General features: G+C 39.8%; 2 protein-coding genes across 4 annotated transcripts in view; one reads left to right on the top strand and one right to left on the bottom strand.

Annotated features, from left to right (window-relative positions):
* Positions 1–101: 101 nt before the first annotated feature.
* LOC116919453 (hemicentin-2) overlaps positions 102–16,874 on the top strand; it is a 44,687-nt gene continuing 27,914 nt past the window's right edge. The window contains exons 1-2 of one of the 2 annotated variants that reach the window (XM_045170481.1): positions 102–567; positions 8,819–8,924. The gene's annotated coding sequence lies outside the window, so the exon portion shown is untranslated. Of the gene's footprint in view, positions 568–8,818; positions 8,925–9,610; positions 10,160–16,874 lie in introns of those variants that run through there. The other variant, XM_045170482.1, reaches the window with a different exon arrangement.
* Positions 746–4,740, bottom strand: LOC116919452 (protein KRI1 homolog). Of its 2 annotated transcripts, none has more exons than XM_032925450.2 (14): positions 4,482–4,740; positions 4,330–4,424; positions 3,930–4,271; positions 3,713–3,873; positions 3,495–3,651; positions 3,210–3,422; positions 3,015–3,150; positions 2,839–2,942; positions 2,619–2,755; positions 2,427–2,556; positions 2,205–2,365; positions 2,041–2,139; positions 1,822–1,959; positions 746–1,738 (listed from the first exon to the last, which is right to left on the bottom strand). In XM_032925450.2, exons 1-14 carry the CDS (start codon positions 4,591–4,593, stop codon positions 1,069–1,071), a joined length of 2,655 nt encoding a protein of 884 aa, XP_032781341.2. In that variant the 5' UTR covers positions 4,594–4,740; the 3' UTR covers positions 746–1,068. The 2 variants fall into 2 exon arrangements, with proteins under 2 accessions (XP_032781341.2, XP_032781342.2); XM_032925451.2 differs by having other exon boundaries at positions 1,822–1,953.

Genomic DNA, 16,874 nt, shown 5'->3' with positions numbered 1-16,874 from the left:
TTTAAAACGACTAAAGTATGCTAATTTTGCCTATCTATCGAAAGGAGAGGAAGGGCTTAAATCGCACGAGAAGTGAGATCTTTCATCTTAGGCTTAGCTTAGATGTTTTCGTGCGTCCCACGAGGTCGGTTGTATAAGTCGATCTGGCTAATGCAATCTATCAGTTCTAGAAGTTGTCGGCGGGAATCTGAATTTGGTTCTAACGTTTCTCTAATGGCTGACGCTGTTCTGCATGAACCGAAATCCAACGACAACTTTATTGTTCTGAACTTTTTGTGAACTTGAATCGTTTTCGATCAGTGTTCATCGATTCTCATTCGAAACTCATGACAGAATCTATTCGAAAAGTGAACAAATGTTATCAGGTTGGAACACTTATAGAACAAGATGGTTCGCCAAATATCGCCTCTCCTTAAATGCTCTCGAAATGTGATAGTGCAAAACCCTAGTGCCATTATGACTGGCGAAAGCACATGTTTCGGAACTTTTAACCGTATCGGTGACGAACATATCTTGCCGAAGGAGGTGCATCAGCTGGCTGGCACGTGTGGGCGCCAAAAGAACAAGGTATGGAACTTGACTTTCTTTCATTTATGCGAATGTTTCTTTTTTCCCGCCACTTTTTGCGTCGAAACGTCTATGGTCCATATTAGAAATGTGTCCGTCCAATCATACGAATTCTAATGTGTAACCATACATTATAAATTGTGTTATTCCATACAACTACAGCTAATGGAAATTAAGCCATATTTTACATGTGTGTATTCATCAAGAAGGGAGAGTAATATCATGTGACTATTGTTTGATCAGGGTAGGCTTTTCTAGTCGTTTTTCTGTGCAGGAGTCTGGTCCGCGAAGAGATTTCAGATTTACATTTCAATGGTACTCATAGGAATTCTATCACCAGTCCTTTTTTAAAAGAGAAAAAGGGTTGAACTTTTGTTTCATTGGAGAACAAATCGATGAATGAACGTCTTTTATTTTAGAGAAAACATTTCGGAATATGCACTTAAGGTCAATCAAACCATACAATATTTTGCAACGTACATTGGTGACTTTCACGACGCTTTATGCCTGCGCTTTTTTCATGTTACCGAATATCATGGCATTCTTGAATTTCTTGGGATTCCGGATGCCATACGCTTTGAGACGATCATCAGAAATATCGAAGCCACGAATCGTGGCCGATTTCTTGTTGGCTTTATTTGCAGGAGGGGCAACTTTTGTCCCATTCGCTGTTTGATTTTTGTTTTTCTTCTTTTTATTTTTCTTCTTCTTTTTTGATTCACTGTTGGACGCAGATTCCGTTTTTGGAGGCTCACTCGTTCCTAGGGAATTGGCCTCAATTGGCTTCTTATTAGTTTTGACTTTCTTTCTGGGCGTTTCATCTGTCGATGGATTGATTTGTCCAGCCTTTTCCTTTTTGTCAATTGTATCTGGTTTTTCTGTAACCGGTTGACTTTGCGTTTTATCAGCTTGTTTTTTGGAAGGTTCATTTGCAATGGTTGACATAGGTTTGTCATTTGTTTCAGCAATATTTTTTTTGTTTTTCTTCTTCTTTTTCTTCTTGTCAGTGTTCACATTCCCTTGAATGGGCTTTATTGCTTCCACGGTAATTTCACTTTCCGCTGGCTGTTTATCGATTTTTAACTTCTTCGGCTGCGGCTGTTGTTCTACTTGTAAGTCCCCATCGTTTGTTTTTTCTTTCTTCCTCTTATGGCAAACTTCTTCCGTTTTCCTGTGACATTATTTTAAAGAAAATTGTTTTAACTTACTACTTGCACCGCGAAGGAACTCAAACCAATTCAAACTTGTACTTACTCGGAATGGTTTAGATCAATCGTTTGGAACTGATATTTCTCTAGGTCTAACGGTTCGTCTTTTCCTTTATTTTTTCGTTTCTTCTTCTTTAGAACGGTTTCCTCTGCGATCTCTTGATTATCATCAGGTTTCCTTTGCCAATTTATTATAATTATTTTATTGTAAGTTTTTTCAGTTGAAATCCGTTAACTTGTAATTCTACGTAAACTTTGTACTTACTGAATTTGTTGCGGTTCAGGATTTTCATCTTTGCCTTGATTTCTTCTGCGTTTCTTTCGGTCTTTTTCTTGATCTGCCACCATAAGCTCCTCTGGATTTCTAAATAGAAAATTTTGAAACATTAAAATGTCTTGCCAACCAGGTGTAGGTACGTCGTTGCTTACTCAACAAAAACTGATGGCAAAATCCTTTTCTTTAGGGATAAATTCCTCTTTTTAGTAATGTATGTGTAATAGTCTGCCATTTCTTCCCTTTCAGTTCTATACTGCGACATTTTCTTAACAGAACACCATTGATTTAGCTCCTTCTCTCTTGCGACAAGAATCTAAATGGTTAAACGCTTGTTACGTATAATCACGGATTTAAAACGTTATATTTATACCAACCTCTTCTATGTCTAAACCAAAGTCGTTCTCAACAACTGTTCTGTATTTGAATCGGACAGGCTGATCACCTATAATATCCTCATAATCGAGCTTATAATATTCTTCTAGATATTCTTCATAATTTGGATATCTAGATGGACAGGGAAAAAATAAAAATAAATGGGGATATTTTGGCACTAAATTGGCACTTACTGCTGGGGATCGAACACGGGCTTTTTGGTTTCCAATTTTTGGGCAAAGATGGACTTTTTCCGCCCTCTGTTACGTCGGGTCATATCAATTATTTCCCTTTTAGATTCTTCTTTAGCGTCCTCGTAGTCACAGTCCATCTAGATACCAAAAATGTAAGAAGTTAGCTTAACCTTTGCAGCACAAAAAAAAAAAAAAATTATAATAAATAAAAAAAAAATACATTAAAATCTGGATCTTCGCAATGCGGTCCGTCATAGTCATCATTATAATTTTCACCACTAGTAGAAGGGTATGCCTGTTGACCTTTATAGTCGTCCCAATTTTCTATGATAAAAGAAATGAATAAAAAAGTTGCGAATACCGTGCTGAATCTCATTCATCAACTTTAATCGATACCGTCATCGATCTCTGGATCGTATGGAAATTCTGGCTTTTGATCTTCGTCGTTGACGTGGTAGTAATCTTGATTAAAAATCTCGCCCATTTTCTTGTCATACTGTTCTGGATCGAAATCACCTTGAAGATCATCATCCTACAAATAAAATAGCAATTAAAAGATATTTTTCATTTGAGTGAGGGCTGACGCAATACTTGAAACGGGAGGGATGCGTTCCCGGTGATGCTCTTGAGCTGCTCAAGCTTTTCTTGGATTTCCTTCAACTTGTATTTTTTTAGCATTTTAAGTTCTTCTTTCTTCTCTTGTTTTTCTTGTTTTTTGCGCTCTTTCACTTCGTCCCTTTTTGCTTTTCGGCTAGTATCAGGCCTTCTCATGGAATCGGCAATAGTTCTCGGATACCTTTTGATCTATTTGAATTGGACATAGGAATTATTTTAAGCACGGAGCTTTACATCTAAAGTACATCGATAACGACTCACGAATTCTGGATCAGGTTCTTCAAATCGGAAATTATATTTGTGTTCAAATTCCAGTTGTTTTTCCAAGATTTTTTCGTCTTCACTGAGATCGCCTTCTGATTCGTGAACAACTTCGTCGTAGGTGGGGATGTAATTCTTGTCTTCGGAACACTTGTATCTTGGAATTTCATGTGCATATAGAGCCACTCGTAAAGACAATTCATTCTATTTGTGTTTACCTTTTGTTGAGGAAAAAATCTTTTAAAAATGATTCATTTTCGTCCAACTTGGGATTAGACCAATATTCTTTTAAAGGTTCCAATTGCTTTTTTGTCTCTTCATTGTTGATATCTTCCTTTCTACCTTTCAACCACTCCTTGTATTCTTCTTCCTCTTTTTCCTGTAGATTCATAACTTAAAGAAACAAGATTTATGGGGAAACTGTGAACTTCTTACCTTCTGTGCATTGGTTTTGGGACGGATCTGGAATAGGTCTTCGGTTTCTGAGTCAGAATCCTGTAGGGCAGCCTTGAAGCCAATTTTCAATTGCTCTTGCTCTTCATGGAAAGTACGTGGAGGAGCATCCTCATCGTCACTCATTTTACCTCCTTTTTCCAAGATTAGTTTTCTTTCATAATCTCTGAGTGTAAAGGCCTCTTCTTTTGTTGATTTCTTTGGTGGTGCAGGTTGAGCGGTTTTGTCAAAGAATTTTTTTTCTGTGTTGTAAATGCTGGGATCTTTTTTCTTCAGTGATGCTAAGGTTTGGAAAAATTGTTTCTCCACCTCTGAATCCCAGGCCTGATTCAATCACCATTAAGTAGTTTTAATCTAATGGAAAACAATTAAAGCTACTCACTTCTCCATCTTCATCTTCTGATTCAGAAGTGCTAGAACTTTCATCTCCATTTGCCATCATTCTCATGGCACCGCTCTCTCCATACTTATCTTTCACTTTGAACAAAAAATATGATTAAGTAAATCAACTTAACATGCCAATGGTTGACTAACATTTTTGGTACTCTTCTTTCTCTCGCCATTGGTTGTACTTGTCAGCGTAGTTTGTGTTGATTTTTAAGTTCCCTTCTTCATCTGAACTTCCCTCATCAAAGAGTGCGGCCATCTTCTTATTTAAGGTTTTGGCAATTTAGTTCGCACAGGGATTTGTTGTCGTCAAATATCACCTCCGCAAACTCTACTAACAACCTCAAATAAACGCAGAACCACGTGTGGAGTTTATTTTAGTTTCTATTGTAATAACTGCTAGTTGCGTCGTCTGCTCCATTCAGAAATCGATCAAGCCAGTTCCATTGCGATTCGACTAGTTCGATAGTCGATATCACCGTCAAAGTCGATAAGACGAAAAGTCTCAAAATACCCGCGAAAATCACGCAAATGTTGAACGTGTTCCAAATAACACGTGACTGTCTCTATGCCTGAATAGCATTGGGGACAGTTTTATTTGTTTCACTTATCTTGCAGTAGATTGATTAATTTGTACCCCACATTGAAACATACGTTTTAACCGGAAGGTTTTAGCACATCAAGAATTTAAAACCTTTCCCTTATAAGAACTAACTACAAAAACAGTTTTAATAAACTACCTATAACCATTTTTGTATTTCCAATTGAATCTAGACAGTTGAAAATAACTATTGATTAACTTGCCTTTTGAATGTCTGCATCACTTCAAAAGTTCTCTTGAATCTGGCATTTTGAAAGTTGGGGGGTAATTTTTCTTTTTTAAAAGCCTATCCAAGTCTTTAGGAAACATAATGATACAACATCCTTTGCAAGTGTTTTGACCATGTTTTCGTAGACATGAAAAGATGGCATTGAATAGGGCGAAGGTATCGTTTACTCGAGGTAGTCGACTAGATGATAAATTACTGTTCAGAGTCCATTTAGATAGACGGAGGGTTTCCTTTGCAACATTTTAGCACCCAAAATGATGAATATCAGACGTCTGATGAATAGCGAGCTACACATCTTTGTACTGTTGACGGATGGTTCCGAGATCAAGCGCGTCTTAACCGCACACTGCCCTACGACGTTCGAAGCGACGGAGACCCCCATTACTACTATTTAATCGCATGGTGAATGAAAATTTCAAACATATGCGTCATTCGTTAACGTAGGTACGCTGGTCTTTGTTCCTTTGGCGGCAAACTTCGTTAGACGGTTGGCGGCCGTTGCTGGAGCAACGCAACCCTAACCAGTCACACAATTATATTTGGCAATCGAATCATGACGTTTAAACCTTTTTTTTTTTTTTGGCAGCGCAAAAAATAGAGGGGGTAGATTAATTAATATAATGACTTTTGCTTCTGGTTTTGACAAGGATTCCATCTCACCTCTCATTAAGGGTGTGCCCGTTCCCACAAAGAACGATTCGAACTGATTTTAATTGAATTAGAATACGCACGGCTCTTTCACTTTGTTTACATGAGAGACGCATAAACGTGCAGGCTTCTGTTTTCTATTGCCCCTATTTTGCCTGATGAAATTAAAAGTGTAAATGGCAGGCCGAGCGTGAGCCAACGTGGCCTAGCGTGCAAGAGCTGTTTTCCCTTCTTTTACCACGCTAGCCAGGATCAATATCCACGTATAGGTTTAACTCGTGTTGTGTCAATAAAAAGAATAGAAAAACAAAAGGCCGAAACTTTAATGCGATTCTCCGTTTCATATGTACATACGTATTTTTTTATTGTTTTGTATCTATGCCGGAGTTGACGGCACACCTTCCGGGTATCTACAATATAATATAGGTATCTGACAAGATGAGTAAAAACGTGCCGGGTATACGCAGACACATAGTATATTTTTGGAGATAGATATATATTTAATAAAAGAAGAAAGAAAGAGAAAGTAAAAAAAAAAATAAAACAAAAAAAAAAGAGAAAAGCTTCCTGATTGGGGTAGCAGGTGCCTTGCTGTATTCTTTTGCAACAGTGCCATATTGTACATGTTTCTCTTCTTTTGTTACATGCGTGTCTGTTTCTTTTTTTCCTCCGTAAGAAACTTTACGGGCCCAATGATTGGATGTTTCTTGCCTGTTTCCTCCTCTCTGTGCACTGACAGTACCCACCATAATGGCCCATAGACACTTGCACATCTTTTCGTTCCGAGGAAAGTCTTTTACCAGCTAAAGGATGACGATCAACGTTTTGCTAAATATTGTATTTGATGTGTTGCGTACGGGGATGCTGGTGTGGGGGAAGCATCCGGATGCCGGATCCAGTCATCAGTTGAATTGGAGAGGCTGGATGGTTGATGAGGATTGCCTTCCATGACCTCTTGATGTTTGATATCTTGCTCGTACGTTTTTTTTGTTTGTTTTTTTTTGGTGTGGGCAAACTCGACATTCTCTCTTGACACTTTTTCGGTTATTGTCTACCCGTTGCTACCGCAGATGTCGGGAACATCTAAAGTAGCACCACTAAAACTTGCTAGAAAAAAGAAAAAAACATTTATTAATCATTTATGGTGTTGCATGTTGTGACAGCTACCGCGATGCCTTTTGCGTGTTACTTTGCATAAATTTTTTTTTTAATTTAAATATTTCAAGTTGGTACCGTAATTTCGTATTTATATATTTCATTTTTATTTCGTTATTGTTTTTCTTTGTATGCTGTTTTCCAGCTTTGTGTTGCAAAAATCAAACGAGCGTAACTACCTTTAAGGCATTATTTAGGTACAGTTCTAGTCCATGTTGTTGACTAGATCAGAAAAAAACAAAGGCTTGGCTTTTCAAAGTCATAACGATCTTTTAAAAACAAGCTTTAAAACAACTGAGCTAATTGAATAATAATAAAAGGCACATCATCATATTTTAGTTTGCTATCTTTCCCCCCCCTTCTGGCCGGCAATCATCAGTAACGAAGTTGTTTTCGATGCTATTACGTAGAAGTAGCCTAATCCTGATTTTTCAGTTCGAAATGTGCTCCTGCTCGAAGGCCCACAGTCTTATATTTTCGTCGACAGTTGTGTTTTGATTGGCGCATCGTTAACGATGTATGCGTCTTTCTTAGCTATTCTCATGTCTTTCAGCATGTGATTGCCAAGTATTCAAAATCTTCTTGAATGCTGTCGTTGAGCATACGAGGCTCAAAGCTATTCGCTTAACTGTGTGTTAAGTGAGAAAGTTGGGGCTATTCAACTACTTTTCTGATCCTTCAGAATAAACCAAAAGTACGAAACGATTTCTACCCATGAACACACAAGTTCTCTCTTCAATAACTTGTTGACTTTTACAAATGCGCCAGCACCTTATGCTTCCTCAAGTTATACCGTAACGCGATAAGTTGGTTATTTACTCCATTGTCCCTTTTGTCTATCAAATAGTTTCTATAAATGGGGCAGTAAATTGACGTAGACGTTGAAAATATTTCAATAGACTTTTCTCCGTTCATTCCCTTTGACACCGTGAATTGGGCAAGACCATTATTGAGGAGAGAAAAATGTGTGCTGAAAGGAAGTGTGTCGGGCTTGAACAATTTGCGTCTTGTAAAAGCCCATTAGTCAAAAGTGAGGGCGTAGTGAAAAATCTTGTAGGTGTTTTCTTTTTACAAGAAACATTTTGAATGTGTGCATCAGCACAGCTAGTAGGGCTCTACTGATTCGAGAAGGATCGTAATCATTTGCAATCATGTCACACACTTCGTCAACGTTTAAAACATTTTTGATTGAGAAGAAGAAAAGAAAATCTGAAAAGAGAAAGTGAGGCCTTCAAACCTATCACGCGTGAAATATGGCAACAAACATAACAAGACAAAAAGAAATCTCTCATCTTCTGCCCGTTTGCGTTTACATTTTTTTTTCTCTTTTGTTTCACGTTGTTCGCATGTCGAAAAACAGGAATTTTCACGAGAATATAAACAGTCATGAAAGGATCAATATTTCACGCTGCCAAAAGAATCATTATGGATTGGATGCTATTGGGAGAGGTATAATATACACAGGACTACAAAAAAAAAAAACTAAAACTAACAAAAGCAAAAGTCGAATCTGGTGTTCGCCCATTGTGCGTTTGCCCTCTGATATCAACCATTTAGCCGCTAGCAAAAGAGGCCTTTAGATGCTGTAGTTGCATTACTATTCATTCGCCATTGATTTCACGTATTTTTACTTTTCGCTTTTGCCTTGCGGCCACCAATACTGACTCTGGTTGGCTCACGAAATAGAAAAAAGACCTCATTTTGCCTTCTGTCAGCCATCTATTGAAAGAAAATGTTGAGGACTAACATAGCGAAAGATATCTGTTGAATTATTCATCAAAAGATGAGCAAGAGAAAATGTAGCAAAGATATTTCCTATATGTAATTCTCTTCTTCTTCTTCTGATTTCAGATAGACTCTTTCCGTTCTCTCGGGTCTTGTCAAAGACATCGGCAACCACGACCCAAGAAAAAAAAAAAAAATGGAGAGCTGAGCGCTGATTTGGATTATTCAATAGGTAAGTAGCGGACGTGCATCTGGAATAAATTCGTGATGTGTGCGTAGTAGTACGGGCTAGTGCGTCGGCTCATAAAATTTACGTAACCAACTGTCCCACGCTTGTTCGCGTGGCTTCCAAATTTTATTGAATTTTTTTTTTTTTTGTATACATAAAGTGCAAAATCGTGGCACATTCCCCCCCTCCCCCTTTTTGGCGGATGAAGAGCAATAGAGGAACAAAGTAAAAATCCGTCACGCCTCGTTAAATCAAGATAAAGATTTTTGGAACGTCCATCATTATTAGTGCACGAGAAATTGAGAAATCATAGCGCTTAAGTTGGGATTTAGACTCGCAAAGTTCTTCCTCGAATCTCTTTTTCCAGTTGCTGATGGGATTAGTTGACGTCAAGAAATTATGCAAAGTGACTGCTTTTCTTCTTTTTTTACTCGACGACCAGGCCTTTCTTTTTTTCAACGTCGATGGAAAGAAAACGACGTGTTTTTATTAATAAAAAACCAAACAAAATGTGCGCACGATTTTGGTTTTTCCTTTTCCGGCCTTCCCCTTTATCGCTAAAGCAAAGGTTTTGTCGGGTTGGATCCGCGCTTGCGCAGATCGTGTTGCTTTGCATCGTCTGTACGAACCAGCAGTACACGCGTATAGGGTAGGATGTGAATCGGTTCATCACACGGAAGAGTTGGGGGGTGGTTTTCGGGCATGTCAAAAGCTCCTGTTCTCATTATCCTCGCGTCAGCGGCCGTGTTCACAGTGCGTCTGCTGCCCGTGCATCTCAGTCGAGTAATACGGGCCAATTAAATCTGAATTTTTGTTTCATTCTTTTCTCACGCTTTGGAACATTTCTGCTAGTCACTTGTTTCGTTGGTGCTAGCTGATACAGTGGCAACAGAGTTGTGTGGTTCTATAGTGAACGTACAGCAATCTTTCGTTCAACATTTGAAACGTCGTCATAAAGAGTGACAACGTCATCTTGGCTGTTCTTTTTTTTTTTTTCTTTTCTTTTTTTTTTTTTTTTCTTTTCTTTTTTCTTTTGTCAGTGCATTTCAATCGGAATTCTTTTGTTGGCCTCACTATGTCAAGCGTGGCCATTACCGCCCCGTCTGACTCTGTTTTGCAGTCATCCGCTTTGTCGGCTGTGTTTTTGCCACTAGGCCGCCGCCTGCTGGTTACATTTGAACAGCGCTAAAGAACATTTTCTTTCTACCAAACCAAAAAAAAAAAAAAAAAAAACGACGGTAAGCTGCTTTTCCATGAAATCAGTTTATGTTTTAGTAATGCGGCGCTGATTCGCGTTGGCCTACGCGGCCCAGGTTTATGCCAAATCCCGTAGAAAAGATAATGATTTGTTGGTGGAATTGTGCAAGCGGTGGGCACGTCTTCTTTAATAGTTGATTGGCCGTAGAAACTTGCTCACTACAACGTTGCGTTCCTAGCCTCGTGCTGTGCCCATCGCTTCGCATGTATTCCCCTGTTCGATCGGATTGGGTCGATCTATACGGGCAGAGTGTCTTTATAGTTTTAGTATTTATTCAGGCATCTTTTATACGTCGAATGAAGCGGCGTTAGGCTTTCATCTTTGTCATTGATATGCTAGACAGTCACACAGCGGCGGCTGCATGAAAAAAAAAGGTTAAACCTTTATCGGATCACCTGCTTGTATTGTTCCTTGTTGAACAGGTCACGACAACCACATCATGTCTGCATAGTTTATTGCAGCAACGAAGGGCCTGTCCTTTTGTATTTTTCACTATCCCCCCCCTTCCTTTACGGATCGTGTGTTTAAAATAAAACGCGACAGAAAATGGGATGAATAATACTCCTACTTACGACTTGGTTTGCGCGCAAATTTTTTGATGTGAAAAATGGATCTTGCCTCGTAGAGGATGCTTCTTTTATAACATGTAAATCTGCCGCTATGGGCCAGCATTCTCTTTGACATCGTTTCGTCAAACGGCTCTTGTATGCAATGTGGGCTCTTGTTGCAACAACAACCAAAAATCTTGTGCCTGTCTCTTGTAATCAATATCTTTCTAAAATAGGATGCATTTTTTTTTTTTCTAAACTGTAACACTGGTCTTATGCCTTTTAGGCCTTAACTCATTGCCATTAAGCACAGGAGCATCATTAGTATTTTTTAAAAAATTGGTTGAACATTTTTTTTTTTAGAGTGAAAGGATTGAAGAGTGATTATAAAGAAGAGGGCAAAAAGAAGAATGCTGAAGGAGACGATAAGAAATAACGGATCTATATATATAATAAAAAAAGAGAGAAAGGTTAATGTTTATCAAGGACATGGCGAAGAGGAAAACTGGGGTGGACTGATGAGTCGATGGGGCTGTCGCTCTTTCATCATCCGTCTTGTGTTGTATATATTAGGCGTTTCGACGAGTGTCAAGGGAAAGCGGTTGACTGATCCGTGAAAAGATCAGACAAACCCCGTCATCAAAGAAATTTTCCCGTTTGTTTGTACGGTGGAGGGAACGGGGTAGGGTTGCAGCAATCTGCTGCCATCCATCCCCCTGTGTGCTTGTTTGTTCTTCTCTTCTTCATTTGGCTGTTGGACTTTCTTATTTGAAGCCCTTTCTCTTATACAGATATATATATATACGTATATGCGCTTGATTGATTTTTTCGTTTTTTCCCCCTCAATACTGGCATTTAATATTTTGTGTCACATCACGTCTGTGGTTGTTTAATTTAGTTTTGTCTTGTCTGGAAGAAAAATATTTACCACCTGGCTGCACATTTCGTATATGTACTGTATGTACATTTGTTTTGACGGTATTGGCATTTCTTGGAGTTGAGTTTGTGAGAGGCTTGTGGACCAAGCAATTGCCACCGAAGCGAGTAGACAGAACTTGTGTGGAAAGAGGGTCAGAAGGAAGACGAGAATGTCTCTTTGCGCTAGAAGACACCGCGTTTTGTTGTTAGTATATATGTACGCAATACGATGACTCTGTTCGCATGACCGGGCCGTCAGCTTCACTCTGTCATCCCGCCGAAAGAGTCTGTGTACCGTAGAGAAAACCCGAAAGAAAAAGATGGACGACCGCACTGCCAGTGGATTGCTGCAAGAGATTTATAGAGACGCCGTGGCAATGGTCGCGTTCACCTTTCCCCGTTTGCGGACCCTCTTTGCACTTGATAGTACACAGCAGGATAGGCTACTTTTTAATCCCCTTTGAAGCTGAAGAGACTTGATATATTTACGACTCTACGCCACTATGTGTAATGTATATCCTTACCACACAGCCCCTTCTTATTTCCTCACCCCTTACCTACTACCCCGCTGCGTGTTACACCATAACAGCCTTTATTTTTATTTATTTTTTTTTTTTTACTTATTCCGGGTGCGCTAGCGTGGAACGACGAACCCCTCAAGATTCTTTGATTCTACGTCGATGTGTTTCTTTTATCAGCCAATCTTGCGGTCTCTGTTGTATTAGAGTTTCAATCCCCAAACCGTATGTCTGCAACAGGGGAGGGAGCGATGGTAATGGCGTCCTATTTGAAGAGCAACGCCTAACCAAGTGACGACTGGCGTCAGCAGTAGGCGACATGTGTAGCAAGCATCTAGGATGAGGAGCCCACTGACCCACCGGTGTGTACGAGTCACGTTTATCTATAGATGTATATACATGGTCTGTTGTGCTACGCCCAGAAGTGTGTCGCCGGTTTGAACGATAACTCTATTGCAGAGTGGCAAATAGAGGAAGGAAAGAGTATGAGCTCAGATAGAGAGTGACTTCTGCGTGGGAAAAAAGAAAAGTGTGAACCTCACAAAAGTTCAAGCTGTGTGTATTACATTAGCAACACATTCTATAGGTTTTTATTCGGTAGACATTTTATGTATTAGGAGACTCATCCAAATATATCTGGCTTTACTGGGAAGGGCGGGTTGGATGAGGTGTCGGGGTATCGGTTGGGTGCAATGCCATGGGAGCTCGAATATTATAATGGGGGAAAAAAAAACAAGTGACGAAATATGACCTAATGTTTTATTTGATTTAAAATAGGCTTGGATGTGATTACTTTTTTTTTTACGTTTTCTCTCCATACATCACGACGAATGAATAGGGAAAACACATATAAGAACAAGAGGAAAAGAAAGCGTCGAGGAATTGCGTTGGATGTTAGCTGATAGAGAAAGGAACGGGGGAGGGAAAACTAGAAAAGCGAACCTGATGGGATCGCATTTATCATCGTCTGTCACGCGTTATGCAAGTATACAACCCTTCACTTGAAGCAGTTGGATTACCATTTTTGTTACGTCTTTTTCTTCACTTCTCTTTCGCCGGCCTTGTTTTCGGCGTTTCACGTCGCTCTTATGGCAATTCATCACAGCACGATAAAGAATTTATTTTCTTTGCCTTAGTTGGGGTGACGCCCACAACAGCCCTACGGTACATGCAGCAACATTTCTTACATGTTTAAATTGTAGCTCCCACTTTTGTTCTTTTTCTCACTTTCTTTTCCCCAAGTTGCTGATTACTTTTTTCTTCGATGCCCCCCCATCTTTTTTTTTTTGTAAATTACCATACACGTTGAACTTTAATTGATGTAGCATTATTGCCGATCAACTTTTCGGAGGTTATTCTTTAAAAAAAAAGGAAATCTTCCTGCAGAAACTCGGGTCGGCCTTTATCATGTCGTCCGGAAGAAGCCGCACATATAGTCGCGATTCTCTTTTCGTATGAAACTCTTTTGCCCGGCTCGATTTGTATAGGCGATGGCCAACTGATAGGCTACGCACTAACAGGATCCAAACTATACAACGTATAGATCCGCGAGAAGGGGATGGGAAACTGTACGTTTATTGTAGTTGCATTTCCAAGAAAAGGTCGTCGACTATGTACAGTCTGGTTATCTCGACTTAACGTAGGCCTGAAAAAGTACTGCCTTTGACAGTTTCAAATCATTGAGTTTTTTTTTTTCTCGTAAACTAACTAGAATCTCTTGGGGCTTTCTTTTTTTTCCTAACGCAACTCGAATTTTTGTATAGTTAATTTTAACGATTTTGGGTCTATGGGTATTCCCCCCATCCTGTTGGGCAGTCGTAAACTTTACGCAAACAAATGAAGCATCTTTATCCGCGCAGAGTGTAGTAAACTGACTAGAGAGTCGTCATTTTTAACATTGTATTATGTGTAATCGAGAATTCTCATTCGGGTTGTTGTCATATTTTGCTCCTCGGGTTGGGGGGTTGCCGCATCTGCTGGGGGGGGGGGGGCAGACACAGTGGCATGTTAGCGTGCATGTCCAATAAGTTTCTGGTTCATTTGCAAAAGCCCCCCTCCGATTGCTTTGGCTATTATTACGATGAGTTTTACAAAGAAATACCCAGTCACCGGGACTGTGTGTCATATATATGTACAAGGGTCGCAGTTTGAATGCCCTTGTGAATGTTCGAAAATTGGAACGACATGCATGTACAGATTATTCGTGAGGACGCAGCAGCAGTAGCGTTGGATCGATCCCGATAAACTCGTGCCGAATTGCGGTCAACAATGGCTGTTGTTTCTCTTGTTATTTGAACGGCCGATTGAGACGACGATGACCAAATTTCTCGTGCCAAGTTTTTCACCCTATAGGATGACGTCTACCATTTTATTTTTTTGCTTCTTTTATTTGATTGTTTTACGATGTCTAGTCGTGACGCCCGCTCTACGGGTACAGTTTAGAATCCTATTAGAAGTTGCAATCGATCGGCTCCAGAACAAGAGGGATTTTGTGTGCGGCAAGTTCAAAAGTTTCTTATATACAACGCCGGTTTGATGCGTGACGTAGCCGTAGGTGTGGTTTTGAGCACAGTTCTATCGTTTTCAATCATTCACGTTTCAATTTCCGTACTGTCGGCAGGCGCAGTGCATGTCCAGCCACATCTCCGATATGCGTATATGGTTCCATATAATAAACGGACGGCTTGTTATGTAGGTCATATGCGACGGCTTAGATAAAAACCGCCAGGACAAAGCAATTTAATTTCAATTATTAATAGCATGAAAAATTAATTTTTTTTTTTGCTCGATTGCCACATGTTTTTTTTTTTTGCATTAGGGAAATCTAAAATTTTTTCTTTTTCTGTTCTCTCACGCTGCTCTTACTCACAAGGAATTTGTGTACTCGCCCAAACTAGGCCTTAAAAATTTATTTTATTTTTTATATTCTGTTTGGGTTCTCAGCTCGTACGTTGCATGTGCGCGTAGGCCTTATACACAGTGTATGGCGCAATCCTATTAGCGTTTTTTTTTTTTTTCAAGCCGGCACACATTGTCTTGTGTGTGCTTCTTTTCTACCGAAAATTACAGAAACGAAAACCCTTTCTTGTGCAAAATTGAATTGTCCTATCCGACAGCGGAATGAAGACGGAGCCCGCGGAAGACGACGAGGATTTTTTTTTTCTTCTTTATTTCCCCCTCGCTCTCTGTTCTACTCCAGCCTGTGGTGGGCTAATGTTATAGTTAAAGGGTTGCGCAGAGTGGTTGAAATTGGGTTGGAGGCAACCAACAGACGAGATTATGGTGGTGTAATTCACTAGCTTTAACTAGTCCTAACAATCTACGTGTCTTCGAAATGAGGCTGCATCACATCTTGATGCATCATTTGTTTTTAAAAAACAAAAAAACCCCACACGTTATTATGGCAGATTGTTCTCCGTGATGCGCACATCTGCCATTGTATCAAGTCGTTTATATTATCGTGTCCAAAATATGAAACGAAATGATGGCTGATGCATCCGTCTCTGTAGCCACGTCGCAAGAATAACAATCTTGTTTGTTTTTTATACGATGCATTTTTGGAAAGAGAGATGTGAGAAAACTGTAATGATCGCAATTGGAGAGATTTTGGTCTTCTTGTTTTGATGGAGTCTTAATATCTTCTTTAAGTGTTGGACCACGCTGTCCCTTTTGTCCAATTAAATCCCCGTATACAGAACGGAGAAATGATTAGTTGCCATTGCCTATTTTCTTGCGGAGGCGCCAACCAAGTTTGAACGCTCACAACGTTTCTCTGTTTTCTTTAACGAAAGAAATCGGAGAATAAGGTTACGTTTGGTCGACTATACGCTGGCCATCGCTGACGTTGTAAACTTCAACAACAGCAAAGTCCCAGGTTCCCCAAAGTGGCTCTTGGCCTAGCCCCCGACAATAACTCGCGAAGAGTCCCTCAACGCCCCAACAGCCTGGACGTGAAACTGTTGTCCGTTTGGCAGCGCCAGTGCTCCCGTCGATTGACTTCCTTTTTTTTTTTCTTATTTTTTTTTACTATAGATCTCGTTATGGGGTCTCAGTACGTAACGTGTCAGTTATGGGTCCTCTAAACCCTCCCCTCGTTTCCTGCGTATTCACTGTCTGTCTTTCCATCTTTCAACGTAGTGCCGACCTCGCCCTTTTTCTTGTAAAAATCTGCTCGTTAGATACAATAGAAGTGGGATGCACAAGAACCGTTTCTTTGACGTCAATCACTCAAAAGGTAGAAGGTCAAGCGCAAAAAGTTTGGTCTGTACAGCTCAAACGCCAAATTCATCCAACAATGCTTTAAAAGAACAAGGACTCCCCTTATTTTTAAACAACTTGATAAGGGGAATTGTATCGAACGCTTGTTGGACGTACGTTGCAATAGGAAGCGCAGCGTATCCTACACGTCTGTGTTGGTGAGAGAAATTCAACGTTTTCATAATTATTCTTTTCATTTGCCTTTTTCGTGGGTTTGATAAGATGAGCCTGATTGATGGTGATCCTAGTAACGTTGTCAGTGCTCCGAATCGTGTTGCTTCTTTTTGTGTCCCCTGCATATGTACGCTACACGGTCTGTCGCTCTCGTCGAGTTGCTATCGATGCCATCGCGGTCAGTTTCCTTCCTTTTACAGCAGCAGAGAGTCTCTCCTCTATTTTCTGATCCCTTTCACTCTCCTTATTTGCTTCTTTTCGCCCTGTCTTTCTCTCTCCT

The sequence above is a fragment of the Daphnia magna genome, linkage group LG3, assembly GCF_020631705.1.
Source record: "Daphnia magna isolate NIES linkage group LG3, ASM2063170v1.1, whole genome shotgun sequence".
Lineage (NCBI taxonomy): Eukaryota > Metazoa > Arthropoda > Branchiopoda > Diplostraca > Daphniidae > Daphnia > Daphnia magna.
Note: the sequence above shows the minus strand (reverse complement) of the source record. Positions and strands in the feature narration are given on the sequence as shown.

Coding starts and splice junctions, on each gene's coding strand:
- LOC116919452 (XM_032925450.2), bottom strand. CDS start 4,593: ATGGCCGCACTCTTTGATGAGGGAAGTTCAGATGAAGAAGGGAACTTA. Junction 2,756..2,838: donor GCGAAGATCCAGATTTTAAT/GTATTTTTTTTT, acceptor TTTGGTATCTAG/ATGGACTGTGACTACGAGGA. Junction 1,739..1,821: donor ATTGATCTAAACCATTCCGA/GTAAGTACAAGT, acceptor ATAATGTCACAG/GAAAACGGAAGAAGTTTGCC.